Source organism: Octopus sinensis, unplaced genomic scaffold (assembly GCF_006345805.1).
Source record: "Octopus sinensis unplaced genomic scaffold, ASM634580v1 Contig08735, whole genome shotgun sequence".
Classification (NCBI taxonomy): Eukaryota; Metazoa; Mollusca; class Cephalopoda; order Octopoda; family Octopodidae; genus Octopus; species Octopus sinensis.
In genome coordinates this window covers 271,593-295,546 of record NW_021831284.1, presented here as the reverse complement: position 1 = coordinate 295,546, position 23,954 = coordinate 271,593, and the positions used below count along the sequence as shown (strand labels likewise).

The window sequence follows — 23,954 nt, the reverse complement described above, 5'->3', positions numbered from 1 at the left end:
ATAGAACATAGCATAGACTTTTGTTGGTCCATTGAGTTACGTGTATAGTCATTGATATACCTATCTAACACACGATTAAAACACTTTATTAAGGAAAGGTCGCAGTATAGCCAACGATTTCAATCACTCCCTGAAGTTAAATGTTTTTTACATTTAGAAAGAGTTGACTATCATCCTCGAAATTAAACGTATAATTCATTAAATTATCCGAATAACAAGATTTGAAGGATTCCCATTCGTAGTCGTTGAATTATCGCTATTGTTTTTTTGCTAATTAAATATTAATAAAATGTACAACCAACATTATTTAATATCAAAGACGAGGAAACGAAGTCTTGATGGTCCTAGTGCGCCTGAGGTTTCGACAGACACTAATTCGAAGATGAATATGTCTGGAAGAGCTTATTTACTAGCTTATATATCAAACATTAGGAATCGCCAGCAAGGCCGCGACTCAATTCCTTACTGACATTGGTAGAAAAATTTCCTCGAAAATAAACTGCCAGAGGGAGACAAGCTAGCTCTTTCAGCGAATCTCGGTCGCCGTACCCAGCTGAAACTGCCATTCAATACACAGTGCGATGTCGTTGAGCTGACCCTTTGGTTCTTGACGACTCTTTCAGCCACCTACCCTAGTTAGTATCTATCTTTTTTCTTTAAATAAATTATCAACATGAAAAAAAAATATCAAAATCAAGATTCGAAATCGTGTTTTGCCTTCTGATGTTGAAAACCTTTTTAAAAAACAAAAAATACCAGCAGTGGGATTCGAACCCACGCACATTACTGTAATAGCACCTTAAGCTACCGCCTTAACCGCTCGGCCATGCTGGCGTCTATCGTCTATCTACAAATTCTATTATGATCAGCCACTCTCCTATGTACTTAATTAAGGTTAGGGGTATACTTTTTCTAACTTAATAGTCACTTCGAAACCATCTTTTAAACCCTAGGTCGGCAAAAGCTGGATTGCCAGCCTTTGGTGGCTCTTTTAAGTTTTAATTTTTTTTAGAATTAGCAGAAGTTTTTCTTTGATTTTCAGAAATAATTTTAATTATAATCGATAAAAGGGCCAGCGGTCTGACGGATTGCCAAATTGTTCCCCCTGAGAACGGCGATCGAGAACCGCTGGAAAATACCGATTCAAAAGGCCAATTAAAATAAAGGCAAACGTTCCGAACTAATGATTGAACTTTAAATTTTTGAAAAAATGATGTTTTATATTTGAACCATGTTTGCTTTAAAATAGTAAAATTATTTACAATGTGAATTATTTTTATTTTTGATATTATAAATTGCAACATTAGCAAATTATAATTTACATCAAATTTTTTGGCAAGTTTGTAACAACTCTAACTCTAAATGATTTCAACGTTATTTATAAACAGATTCATCATAAAAATGACACTAAAAAAACAAACCCTAACCCCTAACCTAACACCTAACCTAACCCCTAACCTAACACGTAACCTAACCCCTAACCTAGCACCTAACCTAACCCCTAACCTAACACCTAACCATTCTCAATCGAAACAGTATGTGGTGCTGCAGTTAATTGAAGTTTGAGTTCAATTTTTTTAAATTCGTTAAATCGCTCTTCAAATTTTTTTTTGTACTATTTGATAATAACTACAAGTTAATTAATAAAAGCTTCATGGGCGGGAAGCCGACGCGATCGAGAAAGAGTTAGAGCGTACTATCGCAAGGGATACCCGCTCGAAAAACCATCTCGATTCGCGGGCGTCGCCTGTGATGGCAGACATGCGGGACCCGATCTCCTGAACGAAGCTGATTGCCTTACTGCCCAAGGAACCGGAAGTCTCAACCGCGAATGGAAGGAATTGGAACTTCTCCGTAAGGGAGGAGTACTTCCGCATCTTTTTGCATTCCGCGGTTGTGACAATGGATCCAGAAGCGGATGCGGACATCAGCAGGTTCTGAGGCGAGAAAGGAGGCGAGAAAGAGTCCACACACGTGGCATCCCAGGTGAGAGGCTTCCCCCTGTTGAAGGGAAAGTTTCAAAATATAATCGAATATAGTATTAAATGTATTTGGTGTAATGAGTAAAAGTTTGATATTTCTTTTCGTAAATCAAGCACACGACATGCTGTTTCACCTTGTGATAGCCATCGAACTTGTCATGGTGTAAAATGTCTTCAGCAGATATTTCACTACCGGAAAGAATTGTACAAAACTGTCTATGTCTCAATGCATTGTTTCGGATATATATAATAATTTGTTTTACTTCATTAAGTGTATCTTCAAATTTTTTTCATTTGTGAACAAAGTGCTTGTTGGTGAAATGAAAAAGAAAATAATTGTGTTTTAAAAAATTCAAAATAAGTAAAAAAACGATTAACGAAATAAAATCGGAAAATATCACAAAAATGATGAAATTTCAAATAATTTAACCATTAAAAGAAACTACATACCGAAATATTCCTTTGAATCCAATTAAATACAGTCCGACCTCTAAATGGGGCACTAAGTGCCTCAAATCAGAGGTTTCCCCAAAAAAGAGGTTTTTCAAAAAGCTCAATAAATAAAGAAAAAGAACATTATTTTTTAAAATAATCAGTTAATTTTTCTCCATATTTATATTTATTTTTAATTCCTAACGACACTTTCTTTCTGAATTCATAAAAATCATGAAGAGAATCTGGAATCAAATCAAAGATGTTTGTCTCTAAGTTTTCCATCAAACTTAAAATTTGTGATATTGATGGTTCGCAGCTTATATTCTCATAGATATTTGGATCATTATCTTCTATTTCATCAAAACATTCATCAATAACATTATTAAATATTTATTCAGATGATTCATTTATGCAACTCGAGTCTGATGGAGATTGTCGAAAAACCTTTTGCCAGCAGTTATAAATAATATCCGCAGATACATTATTCCAAGCATCTGAGATTATTGTTACCACTTGCCGCAAATTTAATTTGGATAAAGACTCTATAAACAAATCCTGGTCGTCTTGAAAACATAAAAAATCAATTAGACAATTCAAATAATTATCCTTGAAATTTTTAATAATTCCAGCATCCAATGGTTGAAGTATTGGTGTCGTATTTTTTGGTAAAAATAAAAAATCAACGTTGCTAAATGTCGATATTTTGTGGCAAGCAGCGTTATCTAATAACATTAAGATTTTTCTTTTTTGGATAATCATTTTTTCATTAATTTTTTTGAGCCAGGATATAAAAATGTCTCTTGTCATCCACGCATTTTTGGACGAAGAGTATAAAATTCCATAAATTTCGGGAGAAAATTTTTTGAAACATCTAGGATTTCTATATTTTCAAATTTTTCTCCAGTGTAACTACAGCATAGATGAAGAGTAACTTTATCTTTACTCCTTTTAAAGCCCCGTGCCGAATCACCAGTTTTCACGAATGATTTACGTGGGGTAAGTTTGATAAAAAGAGAAGTTTCGTCACAATTAAAAATGTTCTCCTTTCCATATTGTTCAACTTTAATATTTAATTCTGATAAAAAATTCAAAATTATCGCATGATCAGCAGATGCGGATTCGCCTGACAATGTTCGGAATTTTAATTCATGCCTCTGCTTGAATTTTTCTAACCATCCATTTGAAGCTTTAAACTTGTTTAAGCCCATTCTCGAAGAAACAGTTAGGGAAATTTTTTTTAAAAGAGTTCCAGAAACTGGAACATTCTGATCCCTTAGACGCTGAAAAATATCAAGGACTTTTTCATCAAATCCGTTTTTATTTTCACTTAATGATGAGGAAAGAAATCCTTTTTTGATAAATGGAAGAATATTCTTTTTTATACGAAAAATAGTTCCCTTGCTAGTATTGTACATTATGGATAATCTCCTCTCAGAATGTTCTTTCTTTAAAAGATGATCAGCAATCTTCAACTTGGTTTCATAATTCAAAGGCATTACACAATAAATTTGAAATGAAACGTGTCTTAAAATATTTATTTTTTAAATTGGTATAATTAATTTTATTTAATAAAAAATCAATGCCACAAATAGAGATGTTAAAATTAATTGATTTTTTATAATTTGGTTAAAAAAATTTATAATGCCCCAAAACAGAGTTTTCCCCAAAAAAAAGGTGCCCCACCCCTGGAGGTGCGCCCCAATTAGAGGTCGGACTGTATATAAATAAAGGTAAACCAAATAAAGACAACAGCGCTACATAATTTTTTTTTTATTTTATTTAAAGACCAAACACGGGCAAAGCCAGTTAATTATAGTTATTCCCGTGATCGCCGATCCAAACGAGGGAGATCCTTCTGAAAGGTTCAATCCTTCCCGCAAGATCGGCCTGAGACGACGATGTCCCAGGGTCTGAGAAGCTAAGAGTCCTTTTTCGGTAGGCATTAAGTGCCTCCTGAGCGTTGCTATATCCGGAGGAATTTCCACTGACATGGTGGACCCCGTAACGCCACGCTAAGCCCGGAAGGTAAGAGATCCCCATTTCCAACTGTGTCGTGCCAGAAGTACTCGTTGCCTCACGGGCAGGGGAACGATAACGAGAATTTGCCCCAGGATGAAAACTGGCCTCCTTCGGAATCGAACTCACGACCGTCCATATCCATTATCCATAGCTTAGTCTTCAGCCAAGGGGGCAGAGCAAAGAATGTATAGTCTACGTTACCTCTGACTATAGCTAAAGAGACTTGATACTGATTCAGTATGTATAATTACAACATTATCTAGAAAAATAAATAATAATCCTATAATGCAAATAAATTAAGCCGTTTATGATAATTACTTTTAATAAAGGTTAACCATTATATAAAAATATAATTTTATTTAATATGAATATTTTTAATTATTATTTAGGGTTTTTATGAGCATTATATTTAAGATTAGTTGCTCGATGACCTAATTGTGCCCACGGCCGCACATTCATCGACTCACGGCCGCACTTGCGCACCCCTGTTATAAATATTCGATTTCGCACAGTTAAATCAAAATGTTTTTGTTTCCCATTTTAGCCTGTTTAATCTCTATCGAAGGTTTTTGATGGTTAATATTAATTCTTAGGAAACATGTTTGGTTACCTCATGGATGATCTCAATTTCGATTCCGTCAATGATCCGACGGTATTTATTTCATATTAATTTCTACCATTTAGATTACAACTACAGGTTCAACTGCAAGTTGAGATTTGATTTATAACTTAATTCATAGAAAAAATTGTTCACGATTTTGTCAATGATCCGACGGTATTTATTTCATATTAATTTCTACCATTTAGATTACAACTACAGGTTCAACTGCAAGTTGAGATTTTATTTATAACTTAATTCATAGAAAAAATTGTTCATGATTTTGTCAATGATCCGACGGTATTTATTTCATATTAATTTCTACCATTTAGAATACAACTAAGAACCTAATAAATACAAGTTCAACTGCAAGTTGAGATTTGATTTATAACTTAATTTTTAGGAAAAATTGTTCATAATTTATTCGAAGAAGACGGGGGAATGATTGCATCTTCCAAATTTCAAAATTCAAGTTAAGACTTGATTTATAAATTTTAGTCACTGAACCATCAAATTTGGCTTACTCAATTGTAGCTATCTCGGTTATGGCTCAATTACTTTATTACTAATTATATTAATTTACATCTTAACTAATAAATCATTCCCGGAAGTATCAATAAATTAAAATTATGACTTGAATTCACCATTAAACAGAGCAAAGAATGTATAGTCTACGTTACCTCTGACTATAGCTAAAGAGACTTGATACTGATTCAGTATGTATAATTACAACATTATCTAGAAAGATAAATAATAATCCTATTATTATAAAGAATGATCCTAATATTATAAATACAAATCCCAAAAAGATAAATAACGATCCCAATATTATAAATAAAAATTACAAAGTGCGTAAAGTAAGGATAAATAACATATGGAAGACAATGTTTGCAACCGAAAAATACGAAAGACACTCACATTTAATTTATTTAATCAATTTCTAAGATTAAGAAACAATATTCCTGTTAAAGAAATTTCCAAAATAGTTGATATATCACCTTCTGCAATTTACAAAATTTGTAAATTTTCGGATGAAAATGAAAATGTTGATTTCTATGCTTATGTATGGTCTAAAGGCCCTAAGAAAAAAGATAACCGTGAAATAATTGAAAAAATTACAAATATTATTAATGAGGATAATTCTTTGACACAATTAGGTGTTAGAGAAAAGCTTTTTACAAATCAAAACAACAGTATATCCATAAGCAGATCAAAAATCAATAGATTGTTTAAAGAATCAGATTTAACCAGAAAACGTTTGAAGAAACGTTAAAAAGTTATTCTCACCCCAAAAAGCTCTCTAACTCAGATATTTGTAAACTTGTCAACATTGTGAAAGAAAATCCAAAAAAAAACACTGGCCAACCTGAAAGAAGAAGTTTTCGATTTTACAGGAAAAGTTGTCTGCAAAAAAACAATAAGCAATTATCTACATGAAAATCATTACAAAGCATGTGTGTAAAAGAAAACCTTTTTTATCAAAAAAATAGTGAAAAACGATACAAGCTTTCAATAATCTTTTCTGCAATGAGCAATGAAACGTAAAGAACTGTTATATAGAGTGACGAGGCTTCCTTTGAAATTTTTTCATCTAAAAAAGAAAATTTTTCTTTAGAAAAAAAATAAAGCCTAAAATTATGCCCATTCAACGCCAACTTTGAAGTTTGGTGGTGGAAGAATTATGGTATGGGGTTGTATCTCCTATCATATTCTAACAACTCGTACTTTACAGAAGAGGGAAAAAGAACAGAGTTGACGAAATTAGTGGAAGCGGACAACGATGATAGGTAACACGGAATGGATAAATTACGGCAAGAGCGAATACCGATGCCCCCATAACGGATGGCCAATCAGATTTGAATTTTATGTTTACCAGTAGCCCAAGGCTTTGGAAACCAGATTATCGAGGCGAGATAAGTATTCTTGTTCTGGGAAGCAGGGCGTAGAGCTCATGAGAAAAGTAAGTTTCGGAATAAAGAGATAGTTCTTGAGTAGAAAAAGCCCCAGGTGTGATTCAAGTTTACAGATACGCGAAATGAGGATTTATATCTCATCTAAATCTTCACAAGTGTGACGTCATCAAGATACCAAAGATTGACTTTAGAAGATAATTGGGACGCAATATGATGTACTCCTAGAAAGAACAGAAGAGGCCCCAATGGGTCACCCTGTTGAATCCCCGAATCAGACATAATAACGGTGTTAGCAAACAGGAGACAACTTGGGGAGGCATATGATAGATGTACGATAGGATATAATGAAAAAAAACGATTACGGACAGATTCTAAAATATGATCTCGACGGATAGAATTGAATGCATTTTTGACATCCAGTTTAAGGAGGAAATGGACTCCATTATTTTCCGAAGAAGCCAGCTACCGTATACCATGGGCGGCTGTTTCACAAGCACCTTTCATACCTACGCCCAGTTGGATCGCATTAAAAATTCACTTGCTTCAGAGACTACCGAACGGCAAATAATTTTAGCCGCCAGGCGTCTAAAGACATTTTTAACAGCAATCGGTCGTATTCCACCATCACATTTGTTTAGAGCCGTCAGATTTGCGGAGAAAAGTAAATCCCTTGCAAAAGGAGGGATCTCACCAGAGATAATTCTTGTGCATAGGCAAATTATGGCCAACATTAGGCGTGCATAGGCAAATGATGGGTTTCATACCATCAATACAACCACTGCTACTGAGGGGGAAAGAACTGAGAGCAGCAGATACTTCTGCTGAAGTGACGGAATATGCGTTACAAACGGAACCAGTGACCAACTCAGGAATTTCGGATAGATCGTCCGGTGCCGCAGAATGTTTGAACGCAGTTGACTGAGAACCTTGTCCTAAGGAGGGGCAATAGATGAACTAGAGCAGATAACATGGACAGCACTGGGCACATCGCCTTGCATGAGCTTGCCTCGAACCATTTTGGTAATGTCTTGAATGGATACGTTTGGACGACGGTGCCTTTTTACGGACTGAGGAGAAATTGCACTGATATCGAATTTAGCGAATATTTCACAATTTGATTTAATATTCTGCGAAAGAGACGTGCGGTCGCCACCGAGACAAACGGAGGCAAAAGAGAAGAGCTTGTACCAACCATCTGGCGAGTTTGAGGCCAGAGATCGCTCGATTGCCAGAACCAAAGATTTGGCCACTTGAATCCTGGCTGATCTGCGCCTCATAACAAGGCCGGTCAGTTGAGGATTTTTCAGATGATATAGCCTTAGTGATCATCGTGTGTGAAAGGCATGAAAACCATTTCCAAGAGAATATTGCGGCCGAGTTACGCTTAGTGAGTTTAACACACGAAGGGTGAAAAAACTGGCTGCAGGAAACGCAGAAACGACCCGATTTACGAGAGTTAACAGATTTACAGGAAAAACAAAAGGACATAAAAATATGAACAGAGAAGTGGATAAGATAAAGAAATAGACAGAGAAAGATTAGATGGATAGAAAAGAATTAGATAGATCAGAAATATTAAATTGTACTCTAATTAACTTAATACTAAATGTTAATTCGGATCTATTTAAAATTGATTTGACGTATTAATTCATTATTTTTCTTTTTGAGCCATTCCTTAGCTCTATAACTGCAATCTCTTGTCGACCATCACCAATCTGATCCTCACTCCAGGATTGTTGTTCCATGGGCACGATTTCGTCGTCCTCAAATTGTTGTAGAGATTTTCGTTGTAGAAAATGAATGACTTCACTAACATCACTCTCTTGAAAGTTCATCCCATTTCGGTGCTCCACTAACATGCTTTCAAGAGTTTTTTTTAGTACAATAGATTGAATATATGCCCTCGGAATAGTATCCACACCCAAAAAATCTATATATGATTTGTAGAATTTAGTCACGATTCCCTCCCAAGTCATAACAATAGGGACAATTTTAACTTTCGCTTTGTATATTTGGGACAACTCTCCAGCGAGGAGGTCGTATTTATGAAGTTTTTCAACCTCAACCACCTTCAGCATCTCCTGAGAAGTGATTCCGACCTCTACTAAAGTAATCTCCCTTGTCCTTTTATCGAAAACAAATATGTCCGGCTTGTTATGTTGTACTTTGATGTCTGTCATCAGCGTCGTATCGACTCTGATCTCAACATTCTCAGTTGTTACTATTGATTGGACTGAGTGAGTCTTCAGTTTCTTTGAATATGTGATTCCATATTTACGACACAGGTTTAAATGAAGACATCTCACCACCTCATTGTGACGGCGTATATAATCACTATTTAACATTCTATTGCATCTCGTTGCCAAATGATCGACTGTTTTTTTGGCAGATTTACAATGACTGCAATTTGATCCTTTTTCCTCAAAGAACAAGTTTCGGTCCTGTAAAAGGCAATACAATGCTTCGGCTCTTGGACTATTATTCCCTTTTGCAAGCCAGCCCGACGATGATGCAATATCAACATTCAAGTCTTTTAAACATTTGAATAACATAGAATGAAGAGATTTACTGTTAATTTTCGTCAATAACCATTCAATTTGAGCATTTTTAAGTTTCCGTACATCCATGTCAGAGGAATTATCATCCAAGTTATACTTCTGGGTTAGGAATCCCGCGATCGTGGCCATAAGTGTTTTCTTTGAATTGACAGCCCGCAGAATTCCAGCTTTTCTCAGACACACATTAGATTTTCTTTCCAAATCATAAGGGAATTGGAACAACATGCATTCACTTCTGAACACGATTGAAGTGAGCCCTCTTCCAAGTTTATCTTATGCTAAATATAGCCTCTCTTTATTTTCAGGCTTTAAGTAAAGTTTTGTCTTATTAAGAATACGCCGAACAAAATCAATATCCTCAAACTCATGTGGTTCAATGTTGATTAGCCCAATATAATAATTGTAAAGTGACAATGCGAATTCATTAATTGCTTTGAAGATATTCACTGCATTCAACTTTGTGCTTTCCAAACCCATAATTTTTTACCTTCATCAGCAATCTTTTCTAAAATTTTCTGTTTTAGAGTGTTACTCCATTTATCCTCCAACACTCCAAGGTATTGATAGCATTCAGTTCAATCCAAATATTTTGCTTCCTTTGATAAACATTTTTCAATGTTTTATTGAGTCCTGCTGATTCAAAAAATAATTCAATGTCATGCATCATCTTAATAATCGTGGCCTTCCTGGGCAAATATTTTTAGATCATCCATTAAAAGCAAATGGTTAGTGGCATAGGTAATCATCGATGGACTGGACTGACTAATATGCACTGTTGGGTATTTTCCAGTCAATATTCTACTCAAAGAATCCACCACCAAAACAAATGACTGTGGAGACAAGGAGTCCTCTTGAAAAATTCTTTTTGATTTTTTAACTGTTTTAATTTCATGCTTATTAAAATTCAGTTTAACTCGCCATTTTGTAACCAAAGTACGAATAAAACTAATAATCCAACAAGGAAGTCCACAGCACTCCAGAATTTTAAATAGGAATTCATGGCTTACTGAATCAAACGCTTTTTGGACGTCTATCCATGCTGAATATAAAGAGTTGTCAAATTCTTGGTTAATACACTGATTTATTAGGGCTTGTTCTTTAGCACCCTGACACATTTTCCTCGTTCCTAGTTGGTTATCTGAGATTATTTGGAATGTGTCAACAAAATCACTGAGTTTCTTATTGACACATTTTGTTATCAGTTTGTATAAGTTCGGCATGCATGTAATTGGTCGTAAATCTTTGGGTGCCTCACAAAATTCCTTTTTAGGTAAAAGATAGGTTATCCCAGTATAAAACCAATCCCCTGGAATACATTTCCCATTAATAACATCCACAATCACCTTATGCAAATGCTCATGCAATGCATCAAATTTCTTGATAAAAAAATTATAAACTCCGTCACACCCACAGGCTCTCCAATTAGGCAATTGTTTAACAGTTTCCAAAATATATTCCTCATCAAATACTGCTGGATACATCTCAGCTCCAGTAATCCGTTTAGTGATGCTAATTTGAGTATCTGGAAGTGGTTTCTGATCCCAAATACCATTCCAGAACTTTAAACATTCATCATTACCAAACCCATATTCACTAGCTATGTTAGTCCCATTCACTCTTCTATAAAAGGCTCTTCGATTCAACTCGAGACAATAATTATCCCTTCTAAATAACTCCTGGATTCATGAGTACGTAATTTCTTTTCCAGGATCTTTATTTTGTCGGAAATTAAAATTGAGATTCTAGCAAACTCTCCTTTTTTTGACTTTCTATAGCCATATGAACATAAGACATTGAGGGTTTTTTCCACTCCGTACTTTTTGCAGTCATATTAGGAAAATTATTTACCATAGACATATTTGTTTTTAATGTTTCAATTTTTTCAGATGTACTTTCAACAAATTTACTGTTTACTCGAGAAGAATTGGATATATTTTCATAAGAAATTTGACCGGCATAAATAATAAGTTCTTAGGAGGATAGGATTTCAAATATTCTTTAATTGCAAGATTCATTCCAAATAGTAGCTTTTTATCCAACAGTTTGTAAGGAATCTTCTTAGTGGCAGGCCGGTTAGTTCGGGGAAGACTCTGAACTCTCCCAAACCGAATTTAAATTCCTCAAGACAATTTCTTAAATTGGATATTCATAATTCTGTAAGGAAGCTCCACAAGAATTACTATTGGTAGAATTCTTTGTACAGGGCACCCTTGAAAGTGTTTAAAATCGGAGATAGACTTCGAGGTCCCAAACTTTTCATTGAAAGTATCCGTTGTAATATACCGATTAAATCTCTGACGAGAAAGTCTGACAACCTCGCTGGCCCACTCTACTTTATCAGAGTGATCTACAGCATCAGCCATGGCTTTCAGAGCTTGCAGTTTTGTGCTAAAGGCTGCACCCGAAGTAATCTCCTGGACATTATGCAGTTCCCGAGCCAAACATCATACTTCGTCTGTGTTTCCAGTTTCTAAATCAGCAGGAAGGCCCGTAGAATATGTTTCAAATTGTTTGTTTAAAACAGACATGCACTACACCACAAAAGATCACGTGTTTAGAAATATTAGATAGAAATATTGGATAGATGAAAACCACAACAATAGATTATTGAATAACAAATTTGCAGTACCACATTGTTTCTGCTTTATATCATTAAAATTACTTGGCTTATTTTCGGAATTAAATTTATTAATCTTTTAGTTTCACCTAAAAAATTAAATTTAAATAGTATTTATCCCATTTCTGAATGATGTGAGATAATTTATTTTTGGTTATACTTAGACTCGAGTTTTTAGTCGCCAATTTTTGCGCCTGGCTAATCTACTTATGTTTTCGCTCCAAATACACCAAATCACTCAAAGATCTCAACATAATTATAACCGGCGCCAGTTCAGGGATCGGCCGAGGTATATATCTTTGAAAAATCTAAGCATGTGCCCTCGAACTGTCTAAATCTGGAGCAAACCTATTCCTATGCGGAAGAAACCTCGAAAAGCTGATACAAACCAAGGAAAAGTGTTTCCTTAACCATCCAAATATCTCCGAACCTGCCATCTGCAATTTTGATCTTTCCAAGGAAGAGGAGATAATCTCCGGCATCAGGAAATTACGAAAACAAACTGGCGGAAAAGTCGATGTCCTTATCTGCAATGCCGGTCTGTCCTGCAGGGGTGCCAGTCTGAGGGAGACTGATGTGAGTGTCTACAAACATTTGATGGACGTCAACTTCATGTCCAACGTCCTTCTCATTAAAGGTTGGTTCTAAAAATAATCTCCAGGCTTGATTGGAGACATGGTAGGAAATAAGGGAGGGCATATTGTGGGGATAAGCAGTATTCAGGGAAAGATAGGCCTTCCAGAAAGAGGCCCTTGTTAGTTTATGATAAGAAAATTTTAGATTCGTCTTCTAAGTTTGCGTTTGAGGGATTTTTGGACTCTTTGAGGGCGGAAGAGACAAAGAATGGGATTAAAGTCTCCGTGATTTCACCGTCTTATGTGAAGACTGCGATTTCCTTGAACGCACTGACCGCTGATGGGACACTTAATAAAAGTCCGAGGAGATTATTTGAGTGTTTTAGAAGAGGATCTGAAAAATCAGTCTGGAATGGATGCCAATTACTTAGCACGGATTGTGGTGAGGAATATTTGTTCAGAAAATAATTCTCACGTTCTCGTCGCTCCTCTCAAGTACCGTCTTGCCGTCTACACAAAACACTTGTTTCCCGGCTTGATTGCAAGATTTACTCGCCGTTAACCTTTTTTGATTTTTCATTTAAACTATTCGATAAAACAATAAACATTTTCACGATGTTGTTTCATAATTTGTGGGATTGCCTCGTTAAGCAATTTGTTGATTGTTATTAATTTAACTAAAGAATGTTAATTAGACTCTATGCCAATTCCTGACCTCGGAACATTATTAGAGGATGACTGCGCATCAGTACTGCAGTGAAACTCTGACTTGATATCTGCGAACACTATCGTTGCATCAAAGGTGTCCAACCACTCTCTTGAAAAGGAAGTGTGGGCAAGCTTCTCGGCGCTCCGCTATTAACAATTTGTTCTTACGAGCTTTTGAGTCAGCGGGCTTCTCCTTGGTGCTAGAGTCAGTAGGCCTGGATTGTGGAGATAGTAAAAGACCCGATGGGATGACCATCTTTCCTTATTCATACGGGAAATCGTTGGTTTGAGATTCAACTTGTTTTGACACCCATTTCAAAACAAACAGTCTCTTCTGCTGTTTCTCCGGGTTCTGGAGGAGATGCTCAAAACAAAGAAAATTTACAAATATGCAAACCTTGATCAACGGTATCGCTTCATTTCTATTGCTGTGGAGACATAACTGTCGTTCATTAAAAAAAACAATTTAAATGAATCATCTACGTTGATAAACTTGTTTTAATTATTTGTGTCTTTTTGTGTTCTTGCTTTTTGTGCCCTCTTTACGTCAACCTATCATAAACAACAACTCAAATTCTTTTGATCTGTTTAATCTTATTTACCAAGGTTTATTTTTAGCACATTTTCTTATTGCTTTTTGATCGCCTTAGAAGGGTCTAAACATTTTAAAGCTATATTATATGAGTAGGGTTTAAAGTGAATGCATTCTTATGTCAAGGATTTTGGTTACGGTTTGCGTTTGAATTAGAGTTGAAGTAATGCGTCCTTAGCATTAAAGAATTTTGCTCAATTTTATTATTTATATTAGTCATTAAATAACATTTTTGGTTCCTGACTGAAATTTTGGTGATTCGAGAGGGTTATTATCGATTTTTTTAATTATTTTATTATGAACATACGAAAATTTTTTTATTTGAAAAAATCAGTAATTTTAGTTTTTAATCTCGATTTTCTTAGTTTTTGATCAATATTTTCCAACATGTTTAAAGTTTCCATGTCTGTCACATTCAGTTTAAAATAGTTTCTTAGGTTGTCCAATGCGCGAAAAGAATCTACAATATTTTTATTTTTGCTGGTCTCAATTAAATTTTCATCAATAGCCTCGTTGCGGGGAACTGTTTCGAAATTTTCAAATGTATCATCTTTAGACATTTCGATTAATTCGTCAGCCCTATTCAATAAAATCCTGCTCAGTCAATTGGTCGTTAATTTGTAATTTTTGTATAAGAGTATCAAATTGTTTTATATCCTTTGGAATTATGGTTGAACAATCTATTTCGCGTGGAATCCATTTTGTATACTTTAAACAATTTAAAAGTCCTATTGGTTCTACATTTTTCCATTAATAATGAGTGAATATTGAACCAATTAATGTAACAGACTTACAGTTAACAAAAATAAAAAGTGAACATGCTTTTTCTTTTAAATTTACAATGGGACAATATTACAAATATGTCTCAAATTTATTCTAGAAATACTTTAAATAATTGAGGCTCGAGAATTGGAAGTCCATATAAACTCTGTTAAATTTGCTAAAACTTTTACAAAAAAAACAGGGAAATTATTAACAGCTCAAGCAATAAGAAATATAATGAAAAAACGGTCTGAATGCTTATCCGCTCACGTAAAGGGCACTTCTTACTAAAAACATAAACTTCGACGACTGATCATCAATTTTGAATTATGTTTAAACAGAATACGCAAAAAGTCTCATTAATAGCATGGCTGACTACTAAATGTAATTAGTGCTAGTGGACGACAAATTCACAGGTGATTTCATTTTCTATTCTCAAATTTTTGATCTTCAACCCATTCATATAGTACAAGGCGATCAACGAAATTGTCAAGCGAGCCCTGGAGTCGGCAGGATACCCAGATAGATTTTTTGATTGATCGGATCTAGAAATTGAGTGGTCGCTCGCTGCGCTCGGTCGCTCGCTGCGCTCGCGACATATTAAATATAGGGTTTTCGAACTTTATGTTAAACTGCAATTTTAAGGGATAGTGTTAAAGCTCTAAAACTTTGCTTTTAAGCGTGATATAAACAAGCATTAACGTTTTTCATGAAATAAAACAACATGTTGTGAAGAATCGAGGTTCTATTCATCAATTGTTATTTTTTGCTCGGCAACGGAAATATAAATAAGCATTTTGCGATAAAAATTACAATGGTCTATATTTATTTCATTCATTTTTTCACTTTTGACATTTTTAACTCCAATAAGCATTTGACATTGTCAGAAATAACAAGATATTTGCATACAAAGAATATATTTTTTATGGGATTCGAGAAAGAATAGTAGGATAGTAAATATTGCTTATATGCGGTATACACGGTGATGTTTAGAGCCTTAGTATAATGCTCGAAGCGTAAATACTAATGCTTGACCTTTTAAGGTTAAAGAACTGAAAACCCTATAATTAGATGCAAGTGTGCTAATTATGAACAATGTTATAAATATTCCATTTTGCGCAGTTAAATCAAAATGTTTTTGTTTCCTATTTTAGTCTGTTTAATCTCTATCGAAGGTTTTTGTTGGTTAATATTAATTCTTAGGAGGCTTTTGGGATGATATCTTTGATGATGTCAAGGTATTTATCTTATATTAATTTCTACAATAGGATATAGCTAAGAACCTTGTAAATAAAAGTTCAGATGCAAGTTGAGATTTGATTTATAACTTAATTCATAGAAAAAATTGTTCACGATTTCGTCAATGATCCGACGGTATTATTTCATATTAACTTCTACCATTTAGGATACAACTACAGGTTCAACTGCAAGTTGAGATTTTATTTATAACTTAATTCATAGAAAAAATTGTTCACGATTTCGTCAATGATCAGACGGTATTATTTCATATTAATTTCTACCATTTAGGATACAACTACAGGTTCAACTGCAAGTTGAGATTTTATTTATAACTTAATTTTTAGGAAAAATTGTTCATAATTTATTCAAAGAAGACGAGGGAATTATTCCACCTTCCAAATTTCAAAATTCAAGTTAAGACTTGATTTATAAATTTTAGTCACTGAACCATCAAATTTGGCTTACTCAATTGGAGCTATCTTGGTTATGGCTCAATTACTCTATTACTAATTATATTAATTTACACCTTAACTAATAAATCATTATCGGAAGTATCAATAAATTAAAATTATGACCTGAATTCACCATTAAACAGAGCAAAGAATGTATAGTCTGCGTTACCTCTGACTATAGCTTGGGAGACTTGAAAGATTTTATTCAAATAAACGATGCTTATAATTTTCTTTTGAACGACATAAAACCTCACGAATATAATTCCAAACATCAGCCGAATTATACCCACAAGCAGTGGCCATACGTCGGTAGGGATCAACATTTCAAGCCGAAAGTTGCGAACAATTATTTTTTTGCATATTTTATGTTTACATTTCTACTTTTGTCGCATTTTGTGCTGGCTCACTTGCACAGAAGGTGTTTGATGTTTTATTACTTAAGGTTAACCAGGCAGAACAAAAGATTGCATAATATTCATTTTAACTAATATTATTTATATTTTCAATTGTTGTGATATTTTTTAAATAAAAATTTTCTGAATAGGAAATAAGCAAAGTTCTTTGATTTAAATTATTATGTGGATTCACCCCTATCAACCTTAATATGTTAACAAATCTTGAATGGTGGGTTTTTTCTTAGTTTAATTAGATAATTTAGTTTTTTTGTATTTAATAATTATCATCAATAAATTTTTTATCTAACAAATTCCAATCGTTATTCTAATCAGTTCTAAAGTTAATTCAAGAATGATGTCTTGGAAAGTAAAAATCTACGCCACCCGTTTGCTGGCTGCATGGGTACATGAACACAATAATGAATCTCAGGGAGACCGCATGTGGAATTTTGCTTTGGCTTTATACATGACAGACCTATATCCCAATTCACTTTTAGGAGTATCGATTGTAGTCTTAAGCTTGAACTTGTCGTCAGTTCTATTTGCGAGTTCTATTGGGTGTTGGATTGACAGAACTCATAGATTAAAGGGTCAGACTTAAATTGTGATTGCCTAGTAATTAGAACAGCTCTCTTATTTCAAAATTTGGGTGTCGTCTTGTCCGCAGTTCATCTCCTGTTGATATTTTCCATTGAAAAATGGAGAAATGATTTTTCCATTAGCACGACATGTCAAGTCAGTTAATTATTTAATTTTAAATATAGTTTTTTACCATTTTTTTCGCAGTTTTGGCTGAGTTGGGAAGTGACTCCGAAACTGTTTCTGTAGAGCGTGATTGGCTTGTTATTTTAGTGAAAACAAATCATTCTTCCCTTTCAGGAATACATTTTTTAAAACTTTTTAGAAACCAATTCCGTAATCAGAAGACTCGATTTGCTGACAAAGATTATTGCTCCGATAGCAACTGGACAAATAATCCATTTTTGTGGAATTCTGAACTCGCATCTTAGCCTGGAATTTGGTCTCGGTTTGTGTAGAATATTTCATTTTGGTAAATATTTATAATTCAACCCCTCGGCTTGCCATAAAAATTGACTTTTTCGGTTCTTACTTGTACTTAAAAATAGAATCCGAAATTAACGAATTAATTCCAAACCAACATCAATCAAAAGATATGACGACCGAGAGTAATCCAGGGATTCTTAGGTCTCTTGTTTATGCTTGGATTCTCTACTTTCGACAAGAATTTGTTTTGGCGGGAATAGCCCTTTCATGCTTATACATGACCGTTTTGGGGTTCGACAGTGTCACTATTGGTTTGTAGACTAGGATGAGTTTTAGCCTATGCTTATAGTCAAGGTCTTTTGGCTACAACATTAGGACTGTTGCAAGGAGCAGGAGCTTTGATTGGGTTTTCTGGGACTTTTATATTTCCTTGGATATCGAGAAAAATAAAGTTAATAAAAACAGGATTATTTGGACTTTTCTTTCACGTTTCATTTTTATCATTGACAGTTATTGCCGTAAATCTTTCGAATGGAAACTCTAATCGTATTCTAGTGTTTAAAATTATAGAAAAATTAATAAAAATCAGTATTTTTATGGCCGGAGTTATTTTTGCAAGATTTGGTTATTTTTTGAAATTAAAATAAAGGTCTTTGGATAACGGATTTGTCGATAACTCAATGCTTTTTAGAAACCGTCAAAGAGGTAAATCGCGGACGTGTAGGAAGTGTGCAGACGAGTTTGAATAAATTTTTTACATTGCTTATGGCAATCACTGTGATTATTATTCAAAATATTGATGATTTTCCCAAGTTGGTGTATATATCATTCTCTTTCATTCTTCTCGGAGATTTTATTTACCTTACATTATTTGTTTCCCGGACAATAAATAAGAATTTAATATAAATTAATATACTTTATATGGAATATAATCATTACGACATCTGTGAGTTGGATTTATTATTTTGCACTCACGGAAAAGCTAATTGAGCTTTCTTTGTGCCACGGTTAGTATGCTTCCATGCCACTCTGTTGTTTGCTAAAGTTGGTAATGCATCGAGATCTTCCCCACTTTGCAATTTTTTGTTTATTCCTGCTAAATCTTCGTTTGATGCGGTAGGTAGAGTGACTTTGGGTTTTCTACTGAATACACTTTCAGATAGGAGAAAATAGTTATTGTGTGTCGGATATGAACTGTAAAAATATTTTTAAACTTATTTTTATACCTAATTTTTTACTTTCTATTAAATATTATACATTTAATTATCAGAAAATTAAACAAACGATTTTGCAGGTTTATCGAATCTTTTGAAAAAATAGTATGTCACCGGTTTTATAGCCCACTGGGTTGGATAACCCACCTACTGCCATATTTTATAATAATAATATTTTTCCTATATTTAATTTCATTGGAAAAAATGATTTTCTTAATTATTTTAATAATTTATTGTTCTTTTTTATTTAAATATTTTAGCGTGAAAACTATAACTTTTTATTAATAAAGTTTAAAAACTGTGAAAATAAGTAGGGTTGTTCAATAAAGTTCAATTAGAATATGGTTCTTTTGAAATTAACGACAATAGGAATAGGAATAGGAAGTTTTATTGGAAACAGAGAAGGGTTAAAGGTTAGGGGGGAGTTTGTATAATGAAACAATAGGACTACCCTATCGACTTCTTCCCAGAAAAAAAAAAGAGACCCCCTCAAGTAAATTTTTTTTTTTTTTTTTTTTTTTTTTTTTCTTTTCTACCTCTGCAGGTACGTCCCAGTGACAATTGAGTTGGATTTATAACCACTTATAGCTTTTTCGACAGTTTCACCGACCATGGAGGATTTACTTTCAAGCCACAGGGGGATTGGATCTTCAACTTTTTGGTGGTAAGCAAGCTTCAAAGCGAGCCTGCGAGACTTTTCAAATTTAGTTAAGATGGTGTCCTTCTTTTTAGAGAAGTACCATCCCTCTTTTCCGTATAGTAGTCCCGGTAGGATCACCGTATTGAAAACGTAGAGGAAAGTATCAGGCTCCAAATTTAACTTCCTCAGGCAGAACAGAGCATTAGTTGCTTTCCTTTTACTTAATTTTGCGTTTTCGAGATAGTTTCCCTTTTCATCGATGAACAAGCCAAAAATTAACGACAAACCAACTTAATGAAATAAAAAATTTTGATGACACCACTACTATATACGATAAAGAGAAAAGGAGAAGGCTCAGGACGCTTAAAAATCGTTTTTGCTTCAAAGTTCCTGAAAAAACGTATATAAAAGTCGGAAATAAAAAACTGCGTTTTTTTACTCTAGAAGAAAGTGAGCTAAAGTTAAAAATTATTGAGGTATCTATTTCAAAACAATTGAAGATCGAGCATATGAATACTCATTTTGGTAGAGACAGAATGCTATCGTTACTAAGAGACTAAATATATTCAGTAACAAGGGAAGAAATTTGTAGTGTGATAGGAAAATGTGTCTATTGCCAAGTAATGTTGTTAATCAGTGTTAGTCGAAAAATTTCATGGCAACAAAACCAACTATCACCCCCATAATTGCAAGAGTACCTAGAGATCGGTATATTGCAGATTTAGTGGATCTGAGGAGATATTCAAACCTTAACAGCAATTATGGATGGGTCTTTTTTTTGAATAAGTCATAGTTGGTTGTTGTAATCGACTCTTTTTCCAAATTTGCAGTGGTAAAACTCGCAAAAACGAAATTGGAGATACAGTGCTGCTGAAACACGACAGGGATGATAACCCTGGTAACCGGAGATACCCATTATATGACGAACTGGATATAAATAAGTACACAGTTTCAGAAAAATTTGAAACTACGTGTACTATTAATAAAGATAATGGAGAATCACTATCAAACGTCCATTTTAGTAGATTAAAAAAAATTTGATTAAAATTTTGATTTTTTTAAATGAATTAATTCTTATTTTTTATCCCATTAAATAAATAAAATTTTATTTATTTTAAAAATGTAAAGCACAAATGAATGATGTGTGATTTATGCAACAAGCAGAAATATAAAAACTAATAAAAAAGAAGAAAATCAAAGTTAATTATATTTTCTGATGATTTTTAGATTATATTTATATTTTTTTGATAGTTTTTTCGATGGTGGGTTATCCAACCCGGTGGGCTATAAAACCGGTGACATAGTATTTTAATAAATAAAAAACTCAAACCTGTAAGTGAATTAAAAAAATAAAAATTAATTAAAAAATCTAAAATTTAGCACAGTTTTGCAACGAAAATTGAAAATCATAGAGAAACAAATATTGCCAATCTGACTAAATCAGTGTTCTCAACCTTTTTTTCCCTGAGGCCCATTTTCAGGGTCATATAAAATCTCAGGCCCATTGCCTTTAATAAAACTTTGATTAACAAAAAGTATTTTTATTAACATAAAAAATCTTATTAAAATGTCAATGACTACACTGCTCTTGATGTCTATCTATCAATTTGTCAAGTTGAATTTCCAGATCTTGGTTCAACCTCAAACGTAAGTCTCCTCTCTTCTCAATCTGCAATTGATTGCGTTTTTTTGTGAGTAAATCGTTTGTTGCAGAAAATCCTGTCTCAACCAACCAAGTGGTGGGAAAGCCAAGTACAAACGGAACAACTTTTTCAAAGAGTAATGGATGAATCGATTCTACTTTCATCCATCCATATAAGCCATCCCTTTCAATATTTTTCATTAATACTTTGTTCTCCTTCAGTTCAAGAAGTTCTCCAGCAATAATAGGATCAATGTCTTTTTCACTTAATACGTCAAAATGTGCTATATCTATAATCCAACTAGGCGGATTCATTTCGATGATATCTTTAAATCTTCTAGTCATATCTTCTTTCAAGCATTTCAAGTGGTCAGTGCAGCTTGCGATTACTTCTGAGCTCGGAGCAGTTTTGGCAAAATTACAAAAATAAGCAAATTCATTTTTTTGAAGATGCATCTTCCAGAGACATAACTTGTTCAAAAAAAGAGCGTACTTTCTCAGCACTATCTATCAGATTAGCATTTCGCCCTTGCAGTGTCATGTTCAGTTGGTTGACATGTGCGAATAAGTCAGCCAGGTAAAAAATCCTTGCTTTTGTATCGTTGTTATTTATCACTGAAAACAAAGTCTCAGCTTTATCTTTCTGCTTCTTGCTACAGCTTGTTTTTCATGTCATGAACAAAAATAAGAACCATATCCCACATTTCAGCAAGACGAACTAGGGAATTTCCTTTGGAAAGCCATCTCACTTCAGTGTGCATGAGGAGTCTCTGGTGGTCCTCATGTTCACATAAATGTTGAAATAGGCGGTCATGCAAAGCATTGGCTTTGACAAAATTCACTGTTGAAACAGCGACTTTCAATGCATGTTCCATGTCATCATTGAGAGATTTAGCACAAAGATGTTCTCGATGGATGATGCAATGAATTGCCAATATATGAGGGGCAACTTTTTTTAATTTAGCTACAAAGCCATTCTGTTTGCGGTCATAGCGCTGGCACCGTCTGTTGCAATCTGCAACAGATTTGACAGAGGGATCCCATTATCGTACAGATAGTCGTAAACAGCCGCATATATAGTGTCGCTTCGTGTGTCAATCAACTTTTTTATAAATAACATTTCTTCATGAATTGCCATTGCATCAATATATCGGACATAAGTAAGTAATAAGGCAGAATTGTTGATTGTTGTCTCATCAATTTGTAGTGAGAACTTAGAAACTTTTAATTTTTCCACAAGCTGTTTCTCGAGGTTTTCTGCCATTTCAATTTGCCTTCTCTTCACTGTGTCATTAGACAATGGGATTTTTTGTAGAATGTTGGCAGCCTGTTCTCCTAGCAGTTCTTTAGCACAGATCAACATTGCTGGCTTCACCAGACGTTCTGCAATTGTATGTGGCTTCCCCACCTTAGCAACCAGTTCACTCACTGCATAACTGACTTTTAGTGTCTTGTTATTATGCTCATTTGCTTTTTTTAAGCAGAATTCTAAAGTTTTTGGAGCATTCTTTTGGCGTAACTCCACTTTCTTCCTGAAATAGCTGCGCTCCTTTCCAACAGAAGCAGGATGCTTCAACTGTTGATGGGCGAACAATTTGATTTCTTCATGGAAACATTTGTCATTACTAAGCCACAGTCCACACATTCAGGCCTCTTAGAATCAGCACTTGATGGGATGAAGCCTAGTAATAAAAAATCAGTCTGGTATTTGCGTGTAGTCTTCCTTTTTTCCTTGTGTACTTTTGACATGAACTATACAATCAGGCCTATAATATTTAAATTTAAATATGACAATATCATTAAATTAAAAACAAATCAAATCAATTTGAAAATAATAACGAATAAAGATTTATTAGTATTAGTATTAACATATTTTTCTTTGAGGCCCACTCCAGGCCCAATTAAATCTTCAGGCCCATTTCAAAATTTCTCAGGCCCACAAGTGGGCCTGGGGCCCAACGTTGAGAAACACTGACCTAAATAACTAAAAAAGTACTTTTCTCTTGGAGGTTTTTGATGATTGATCAAATTGATCTCGATCATATTCTGAATACTTTAAAAGAACTTATAAACACAAAAGTGCGGAATGAACTGGATATCATAATTAGAACTCGGTGACTATCATCTAATTAGATTCTAATCACTAAAATTTTACTTATATAGCTATAAAACATTAGTTTGGTCACCTTGATAACTAGACGCACAGTAGTAACAACACAAATCAAGGATTATATCAATGTAAAAAAATGACAGAAAAAGTCATCATGATAATTACCATCAAAAAGTTGATTCGACGAGTGGTTTGACAAACGGAAGCCTACTCAAACACAAAAAACAGCCAACCTTTTCCATATCCCTATTCCCACACCTCAAATCTTCTTCGGTAGCCTCAGAATTCTCCAAAATCCTTTCCATTTGACTTTTCTGCTGATCGGTCCAACACGCCATCAAATCCATCAAACTTCCAATTTTACAAATGGCCCGTTCAGCCATCGTTATCTCATCATCCACTGTTTTCAGTCCTTGAAACAGCACCCCGTTCTCTTCTTGTAACTTTTTTGTCAGAATTCACTAATCACCTGTTCTAACTCCTGAGGACATAAATCCT

At 34.2% G+C, this 23,954-nt stretch overlaps 4 protein-coding genes and 1 non-coding gene across 5 annotated transcripts; all 5 read right to left on the bottom strand.

The window, feature by feature from the left end:
• Positions 1-753: 753 nt before the first annotated feature.
• On the bottom strand, positions 754-834 carry Trnal-aag. Its single transcript has one exon. It is a non-coding gene; the product is annotated as a tRNA-Leu (tRNA).
• Positions 835-2,807: 1,973 nt separating this feature from the next.
• LOC115227905 (tigger transposable element-derived protein 6-like) lies at positions 2,808-3,625 on the bottom strand. Its single transcript, XM_029798612.1, has 2 exons — positions 3,361-3,625; positions 2,808-2,980 (listed from the first exon to the last, which is right to left on the bottom strand). Exons 1-2 carry the CDS (start codon positions 3,623-3,625, stop codon positions 2,808-2,810), a joined length of 438 nt encoding a protein of 145 aa, XP_029654472.1.
• Positions 3,626-8,590: 4,965 nt separating this feature from the next.
• On the bottom strand, positions 8,591-9,574 carry LOC115227904. The gene has a single exon (XM_029798610.1). It carries the CDS (start codon positions 9,572-9,574, stop codon positions 8,591-8,593), a length of 984 nt encoding a protein of 327 aa, XP_029654470.1.
• An 11,700-nt stretch (positions 9,575-21,274) lies between these two features.
• On the bottom strand, positions 21,275-21,802 carry LOC115227903 (SCAN domain-containing protein 3-like). The gene has a single exon (XM_029798609.1). The coding sequence runs from the start codon at positions 21,800-21,802 to the stop codon at positions 21,275-21,277; it is 528 nt and encodes a 175-aa protein (XP_029654469.1).
• Positions 21,803-22,310: 508 nt separating this feature from the next.
• LOC115227902 (SCAN domain-containing protein 3-like) lies at positions 22,311-22,991 on the bottom strand. The gene has a single exon (XM_029798608.1). The coding sequence runs from the start codon at positions 22,989-22,991 to the stop codon at positions 22,311-22,313; it is 681 nt and encodes a 226-aa protein (XP_029654468.1).
• Between the last annotated feature and the right edge of the window lie 963 nt (positions 22,992-23,954).